The following is a 9,530-nucleotide window of genomic DNA, read 5'->3' as shown; positions in this document are numbered from 1 at the left end:
GCATAAAAGTGGATAAATCCCCAGGACCTGATCAGGTGTACCCGAGAACTCTGTGGGAAGCTAGAGAAGTGATTGCTGGGCCTCTTGCTGAGATATCTGTATCATCGATAGTCACAGGTGAGGTGCTGGAAGGCTGGAGGTTGGCCGACATGGTGCCACTATTTAAGAAAGGTGGTAAGGGCAAGCCAGGGAACTATAGACCAGTGAGCCTGACCTTGGTGGTGGGCAAGTTGTTGGAGGGAATCCTGAGGGACAGGATGTGCCTGTATTTGGAAAGGCAAGGACTGATTAGGGATAGTCAACATGGCTTTGTGAGTGGGAAATCATGTCTCAAAAAACTTGATTGAGTTTCTTGAAGAAGTAACAAAGAGGATTGATGAGGGCAGAGTGGTAGATGTGATCTATATGGATTTCAGTAAGGCGTTCGACAAGGTTCCCCATGGGAGACTGATTAGCAAGGTTAGATCTCATGGAATACAGGGAGAACTAGCCATTTGGATACAGAACTGGCTCTAAGGCAGAAGGCAGAGGGTGGTGGTGGAGAGTTGTTTTTCAGACTGGAGGCCTGTGACCAGTGGAGTGCCACAAGGATCGGTGCTGGGTTCTCTACTTGTTTTCATTTATATAAATGATTCGGATGCGAGCATAAGAGGTACAGTTAGTAAGTTTGCAGGTGACACAAAATTGGAGGTGTAGTGGACAGCAAAGAAGGTTACCTCAGATTACAACAGGATCTTGACCAGATGGGCCATTGGACTGAGAAGGGGCAGATGGAATTTAACTCAGATAAATGCGAGGTACTGCATTTTGAGAAAGCAAATCTTAGCAGGACTTATACACTTAATGGTAAGGTCCCAAGGAGTGTTGCTGAACAAAGAGACCTTGGAGTGCAGGTTCATAGCTCCTTGAAAGTGGAGTCGCAGGTCGATAGGATAGTGAAGAAGGCGTTTGGTATGCTTTCTTTTATTGGACAGAGTATTGAGTACAGGAGTTGGGAGGTCATGTTATGGCTGTACTAGACATTGGTTAGGCCACTGTTGGAATATTGTATGCAATTCTGGTCTCCTTCCTATTGGAAAGATGTTGTGAAACTTGAAAGGGTTGAGAAAAGATTTACAAGGATGTCGCCAGGGTTGGAGAATTTGAGCTACAGGGAGAGGCTGAACAGGCTGGGGCTGTTTTCCCTGGAGAATCGGAGGCTGTGGGGTGACCTTATAGAGGTTTACAAAATTATGAGGGGCATGGATAGGGTAAATAGACAAAGCCTTTTCCCTGGGTTCGGAGAGTCCACAACTAGAGGGCATAGGTTTAGAGTGAGAGGAAAAAGATATAAAAGAGACCTAAGGGGCAACTGTTTCACACAGAAGGTGGTACGGGTATAGAATGAGCTGCCAGAGGAAGTGGTGGAGGCTGGTACAATTGCAACATTTGAGAGGCATTTGGATGGGTATATGAATAGGAAGGGTTTGGAGGGATATGGGCCAGGTGCTGGCAGGTGGGACTAGATTGGGTTGGGATATCTGGTTGGCATGGATGGGTTGGACCGAAGGGTCTGTTTCCATGCTGTACCTCTCTATGACTCTGACTCTCAGTTCTATTTTAATCTTCTTCAGAACTGAAGAGAGCCAGAAATATAAATGAACTGGTTGCTACTGGGTCTGAAATATTAACACTGCTTTTCTCTCCACAGATATAGTCGGACCATCTGACATTTTCCGGCAATTATTTTCAGCAATTGTTTTAATTTTGACTATGTTCTTGTTTTACAGTCCACTCTATACTGACCTTCATTGAATCCAATGGAAATTGAATAAAATGGGTGGCTGACACCTCTTGACCCTGTAGATCAAGTTGACTTAACAATACCCGCTCATAATGAAAACACCCGTGTTCTTCCCTGTTTCTAATACATTGGTTAATGAAATCTCCAGCTGTTTCAGAAAAGTTGGTATGATCCAAGATCAACAGCACTGGATAGAGTCTCAAAGTGACCATGGCAGGACCCTGGAAGAGGTTTTCAAGATGGAGGGTAGGGTGTGCTGCTGAGAAAGCTAGGGGAAGCACCCAAAACACCAGCACATGGCAACCTCGCTGGAAGAGGTGGGCACTATCTCTGATGTCTCAAGAGAAGGCATCCTCTGTAAACTTAACAATGGATCAAAAGGTACTGTGGGACAGCAGTCAGGACTTACTGCAGATGGGCAAGTACTCCACAGCATGACTTGTGGCCACGGTTGTCCTCCACCTAACTCTCAACATCCATGCTCGGATGCTTTTTAATATTGTCCGGGTATCTCACCACCTCTGCAGATGGCTGCCACCATTCCAGCTCGAGGTTCTAATGATATCAGAGTGACAGGGTGTGAAAATTCCCATCAGTTAATACTTTAGTGGACTGAATTTGATAAACACTTCTGAGAGAATTAAAATTTGCCAATTGTTGTTGATGTTGGGTCACTGTACCATAAGCAACTACACCAGAAATAGAAAAGAGACAGGAACATGTTGACAGACTTGCACATGGGCAGGTAGCAATAAACTGCCAGAATGGATATACCTAAACTCACATCTATCTTGAAATGAAAATTCAGTGCAATGTTTCAGAACTAATGTAATTGACCAATTAGTACAACAGATCAGCTGTTGGGAAATGGAGATTTGCACATCCTAATTTATTGCCTCTTGAGACATTGCATAATCATTTTCCATGCCATTTTAGCCCATAATACTGTAAAATTCCCATTTTGGTACTTTTGTTAAAAGTTAGGTAATGAAATATATTAAAAATTTATGTCAATAGTACACACAATGGGAGGAAACTTACTGATGCCAATGGTAGTGACCAGTTTGATCGCAATTTCTGGGATTCTGCAGGGCATAAAAAATGGCTCCAGTATGTATTGGCCAAAGGCTAGTGATATTACAGCAGTGGCTGCAGGTCTGTATAAAGAGAAATACAATAGCATTAGCTGTGGTGTACTCAAGGGATATGCAACCACAAAAACACAAAAATATCTATGACGTAATTGTCTTTTCCCAGAGAAAGGCTGAACTGAAGGATGATTGCAAACAAAGCATTTTAGCAATTTTGAGGTAATCCAAAGGATGGAATATTGGAAGGCAAGTGACAAGAAATATCACTTAGCCCCTTACACACATTCTTTCCAGAGATGCTTCACACTTTATATTATCATGGAATGTTTCTAACCCATCAATAATACTCTGAGGAAAGGTTTTGATTTTCCCTATACAGAGGAACCTCGATTATCCAAAGGACATGGGTGGGCAGTATTTCTTTTGGTTAATTGAATTCCAGATAATCGAATGCCAGATAACATAGTTTAGCTGAGCATTGGGACCGTGCGATCTTGCCAGATAATTTGATATTCGGATAATCAAATGCCGGATAACATAGTTTAGCTGAGCATTGGGGCTGCGCGATCTTGCCGGATAATTCGATATTCAGATAATCGAATGCTGGATAATCGAGGTTTCTCTGTATTCTTCCATCATGTCAGATCAATTAATACTTATAATTCCAGGATGGCAGGAATTTTGACTGGGAACGTGCATTTAGAAAATTGGGCCTAAAATCTCGATAGTGCTGTGATTGATTTAAAGTCACAAACCTACTACCACATGATTCAACACAACAGGCAGCATGTGCAATTCATTTCATTTTGGAATACACTTTCCACCTTATTCGGCACCAATCATGTTAAAGTACTAAAGTATTGTAATAAAAATCCTTTGCCTGTAATAATGAAAGTCAAATGTAGGAAGTGGCTGGTGAGGACAACTGCAGTTTTCATGCACAGTGTGACATCAAAAGGCATAAAAGCTCACAGTATAAAGAAGCCCTGTGTCATATCCCCTCCAATATGGTCACTCTCTACAAACTTTGCTCGTGATACCCAGCATGCTTTGCTTCTCAAGGCCAGCTGCATCTACTTGTCACAAGATGTACGTGAACATCTGATCGATGTGACACTGTCATTGTAAACAAATGCAGTGTATAAAGTGTGAGATATCGGGATGTAAGGATTGCAGTAGCAAAGCAAGTAGAAAGTGAGGATATGTGAGAAGTTGAGGAAGATCGTTTAGTGATATGTAAAGATTCAAAGTGAGTGATGGGAAGAGGAGAGAGGGTTCCCTCAGCACTGAGGATGTGGGCTTTGCGGTTGTGAGGAAAGAATAAGGGAGTAAGATTCAAATTTGACAACTCGAGTGGAGTAATTAAACTGTTTTCTATATTACACCATACTCAAGGAACTAAGGTCCTAAGATTGTCCTCCTCAGTGAAATCTTTCCACCAGCAAGGGAAATGTTACCTGGAAGGAATTGTAACCCGAGAGGAAGTCTCATTCCTTCTGTTGATTGTCTAAGGCAGATACTAACTGACAGGGTTAACTGATATCATAAGATAAGCTTTGCTCGTCAGGATATAAAGGACTGTTATTGGGAGGAGCACTCAGTTATTAAATGCTGTGTAATGAACATTTAACTGAGCCTACAAAAACAGAAATTGCTAGAAAAGCTCAGAACTGCACAAGGGTCACTGGGCTGGAAATGTTAACTGATTTTTCTCTATTGATACTGCCAGACCTGTTGAGCTTTTCCAGAAATTTCTCTTTTGGTTTCTGACTTGCAGTATCCACAGTTCTTTTGTTTTTTATATAACTGAGCCTCATTTCTGTCAGAGACATGTGGGCATTCCTTCCTACTTGTTATAAACATCTTTGACGCATTACAAAAAGAATGATCAATGCAATGAATCTATTTAAAACATCTCAGATGGTTCTGGTGGATATGACAACAACAGATCAAGCTAGCAAAACTGGTACTAAAAGTATGCTGCAGTCCACTATCTGGACTAGGATTTCTAATGTTAATCATGGGTCAGTGAATATCATTCTTTCTTGAATTAGAAGGCTGTGATTTCAATCACAATACACTCCAGGACTAACCACAAACTTTCAGCTGATATTCCAGTGTGATACTGAGTATGTCCTGTCTTTCAGATGTGATGTTAAACCAGTGCCCATCTGCTCAATCTGGATGTGAAAGATTCCATGACATGACTTTGAAAGAATCAGATAATTGATCCCTGATGTTTTTTTATCTATCAACATCATAAAAGCAAGCTACTCAGTCATTGCCATGTGTTTGTGGGAACATGCTGTGCATATAATTGACTTGACATATCGACTACATTACAACTGTAACTATCCCAAGGAAGTATGTATTTGGCTGTAAGGTTATTTCTGACATCTTGCAGTCACACATGCTTCTATATAAATATTTTTTTTTCAATACACTACATTAGAGGTCCTAAGTACCCCCAGGATCACCTACAAACATTATTTCATTTGTGACGTTTCTCTAAAGTCAGGAGCCATCTCCCCTTTAAGAAGTGTTGCATGCCTTTAATACAGTGCTAGCCTTTTATAAACAATTTCCTCCCCCTTGTCCCAGCCAAATATGAGTAATGCTGGCTCCATGCTGGAGTCCAGCAAATGATCAAATTCGCGAACATCAAATCCACGTGACCCCTTTGACCCTGATAACAGGTACTTGTAATGTGTTCTTTCCCACCAGCTGCACATTTTTGGGTCTGATCTAAATTCAAAGCCTTCGTCTTTTGATCAATCATTTTACCTTGAACGTGCTTCAATTATGCCATCATTTCCTAGCACGGCTCCTGTTTTACATGGAATTTGCGCAAAACTGAACAGCCAAAGAGTATTGGATAGAGCTGACACAAGTGAGATCAGCAATTCCCACACATCAACTGATGCAATTGCCAGCTCAAGGGCATGGGTTCAGTGTAACTGGGATTTTTGAGAACAGGTCTTTACCATGATGATTCTAGAAATTATAAGGAATGGCTGCCTGATGCTGCAATCTCTCATCCCACCGTCTTCCTGGCAGAGAATTAGCTTCTGAGAACCAACATTCACTAAATTGTTTGTTTCAGAGGTCTTAGAGTCTGGTACTTGAGGAACACGGTCACTTTTTAACAAATGTAATCCACGACTCTGCCCTCTTCCTGAGCTGGACTATCGATTGATATGTGGAGAAAGTGAGGGCTGCAGATGCTGGAGATCAGAGCTGAAAATGTGTTGCTGGAAAAGCGCATCCCTGGTAATTGGTCGAGAAGTGGATCCCTGGTAATTGGTCGAGAATTTCACAGGTACTCGGCCAATGCTACATGTATCACGGGGCACTTTATGTCAAATAGCTATGAGCCTTGGCAACTATTGTACTAGTGCTGGTATCTAATGAAGTGACCATGTTTGTCAAGTACCAGACTCTAAGATCCATGAAATAAGTTATTTAGCAAATGTTGGTTCTCAGGGGAATCTGCCAGGAAGTGGGTAGAATGTGGGATTGCAGTATCAGGCTTGGTCCACTATGGCAGCCATTCCTTATAAATTCCACAATCAACACGAGGCCTCATTCCTGAAGAAGGGCTTATGCCCGAAACGTCGATTCTCCTGTTCCTTGGATGCTGCCTGACCTGCTGTGCTTTTCCAGCAACACATTTTCAGCTATCGACTGATATGTGACTGATTTAGTTGTACAATGTGGTACAAAACCATTTCATGCAACATTATTGCAAGTTTGATGACATTTGGTAACCTTTTGTATCATTGGGATTCGAAGCTAGATTTTAAAATTGATGCCCCCTCTCAGAAAGTAACACTTCAGGGGAGGAAAGTATACATATTTTTAAGTTCGGTCTGCTGGATATCTGCATTTTCTGACTAAATAAAAAGAAACATTTGAATCACTGGTTACGTTGCAGCACGGTGGCACAGTGGTTAGCACCGTTGCCTCACAGCGCCTGAGACCCGGGTACAATTCCCGACTCAGGCGACTGACTGTGTGGAGTTTGCACGTTCTCCCCGTGTCTGCGTGGGTTTCCTCCGGGTGCTCCGGTTTCCTCCCACAGTTCAAAGATGTGCAGGGTCAGGTGAATTGGCCATGCTAAATTGCCCGTAGTGTTAGGTAAGGGGTAAATGTAGGGGTATGGGTGGGTTGCACTTCGGCGGGTCGGTGTGGACTTGTTGGGCCGAAGGGCCTGTTTCCACATTGTAATGTAATGTAATCTAATCTAATCAAATGCCATTATTCCATGTAAGGAATGGCATCATCGCAGCTCTCATTGTCCATCACAATGCAACAATATTATTGAAAGCAAAGACTATAATTAATATTTTATGAATGGGGCAATAACTTTTTGAATAACTATGACTATAGAATGCAAATTCTTGAACTCCCAAGTGGATCCCTGGTAATTGGTCGAGAATTTCACAGGTACTCTGCCAATGCTACATGTATCACGGGGCACTTTATGTCAAATAGCTATGAGCCTTGGCAACTATTTAACTGGTGCTGGTATCTAATGAAGTGACCATGTTTGTCAAGTACCAGACTCTAAGATCCATGAAATAAGTTATTTAGCAAATGTTGGTTCTCAGGGGAATCTGCCAGGAAGAGGGTAGAATGTGGATTGCAGTATCAGGCTTGGTCCACTATGGCAGCCATTCCTTATAAATTCCACAATCAACACGATAAAGCCTTGTTTTAAAAAAATCCCAGTTACACTTAACTCATATCCTAAAGCTGATATGTGCATCTATTGATGTGATGGAGTGTTGATCTCATTTGTGTTAGCTCTATCCAATAGACTTTGGCTCTTCTGATTTTACATTCCATGCAAAAACAGAACTCAACTGGGAAACGATGGTGTAATAAAGCAAATTCCAGTTAAAGCAGAAAGCTGATAAAACAGCAGATAAGGAGTACAATGTTCAAGTCATTGAGTTGACCGTCAACCATTTGGACTGGATGTTCATATATCATTTCAGGGCACTTTGTAAGAATGCAGACTTAGAGTGAAGAAGAGTGGCTGAAAACAAAGAAAGGATTCTGGACAAAACACAAACACAACATTTCAATAAGTGATGGAAATTGATGGGTTTCAGTAATGGAGGGATTAAGAGAGACACTGTTGGATTGCCACCAAAAGGAGCTCAAACAATGTACTTCAAGGTCACAAATCTGGAGGTGGCAAAGACAATCAGAGTTATCTTCTTCATACCCAGAATGGCAGACCAATGTTAAAATAATGGGCAGAATGCCAATCAAGCAATTGCTGACTCCATCTTTCCTTGGTTAAAAGACCTAGGAGAAAGTGAGGACTGCAGATGCTAGAGATCAGAGTTGAGAGTGTGGTGCTGGAAAAGCACAGCCGAGGAGCAGGCGAATCGACATTCGGGCATAAGCCCTTCATTAGGAACTAAAAGACCAGTTGGATCTTACATAAATGATAGGACCATGATTATCATGTATTGATCTCCCATATCTGAGTTAGGAGATCCGGGTTCAATAAAATACCATCTTTGATCAGGTTGATTAGAAAACACCTTTAGTCAGACTGCACCTGGAGTACTGTGTACATTTTTGGTCCTCTTACTTGAGGAGGGATGTAATTGTATTAGAGGCAGTTCACAGGAGGTTCACTACATTGATTCCAGAGATGAGAGGTTTGTCTTACAAAGAGAGATTGAGTAGCTTAGGCCTGTACTCTCTCAGGTTTACCAGAATGAAAAGAGATCCAATTTGAATATTTAAGATGCTGAAGGCGATAGACAAAGTAGACATAGAAAAATGTTTCCACATGTCGAGTAATCTAGGACAAGAGGGTGAAGATTTAAAACAGAGATGAAGAGAAATCACTTCCCTCAAAGGGTCAAAAATCTGTGGAATTCTGTGGTGGATGCTGGGACATTGAGTAAATTTAAGATGGGGATAGACAGATTTTTAATTAGTAATGGGCTGAAACGTTGTGGTAAGCAGGCAAGAGAGTGGAGTTCCAGCCAAGATGAGATAGGCCATGATTGTTTCAAATGAAGGTGTAGGCTTGAGGGTGTGCATTTCCTACTCCTAGTTCTTATATTCTTTGAGCCATTCAACAGATTAGCTTATAAAGCTACTAATTAAATAACTATCATAATGATCCATTTCTAAATGACTTAGACTTCCTTGAAATTAGAGTCTGATGGTGCATGGGAGTCTCCTAACCCCTGGGCCTGAAAATTCAGCTTCAAGTTCCACCTGCCCTAGCAATGTGTCCAATCAGGTGGAAGGAAAATAATTCCTTTGAACTACATAAAAGTACAGCCGAATTACCTACACAAGTATTTATGCTCAACCCGAAACCCCTCTCTTAGCAATTTATCTAACTTCAGCGTAAGCTTCAGCTCCTTGAAGTATCTGCAGAATTATGGAATTAATGCAATACAAAAGGAAACTCTTTGACCCATTGTGCCTGTGTTGGCTGCCTGAAGGAGCAATTCATTTAGTGCCATTCCCCTTTAGTCTTGCACATTTTTGGTCATACTCAGGAAGTTCCTCAGGGGTCATTGTGATTTTGGCAAGAACACAGCTTAGGCAGTCTATCTGTCAGTTATCTCCCATAAAATTCAGACAACACAATTAAAACCAACACAATTTCTAGCACA

General features: G+C 41.5%; 1 protein-coding gene across 1 annotated transcript in view; it reads right to left on the bottom strand.

Annotated features, from left to right (window-relative positions):
* slc7a11 (solute carrier family 7 member 11) overlaps positions 1-9,530 on the bottom strand; it is a 187,069-nt gene that overhangs the window by 132,079 nt on the left and 45,460 nt on the right. The window contains exon 3 of the mRNA XM_043674092.1: positions 2,825-2,940. Coding sequence (XP_043530027.1) covers positions 2,825-2,940 — 116 coding nt within the window. The remainder of the gene's footprint in view (positions 1-2,824; positions 2,941-9,530) is intronic.

The sequence above is a fragment of the Chiloscyllium plagiosum genome, chromosome 32, assembly GCF_004010195.1.
Source record: "Chiloscyllium plagiosum isolate BGI_BamShark_2017 chromosome 32, ASM401019v2, whole genome shotgun sequence".
NCBI lineage: Eukaryota > Metazoa > Chordata > Chondrichthyes > Orectolobiformes > Hemiscylliidae > Chiloscyllium > Chiloscyllium plagiosum.
Note: the sequence above shows the minus strand (reverse complement) of the source record. Positions and strands in the feature narration are given on the sequence as shown.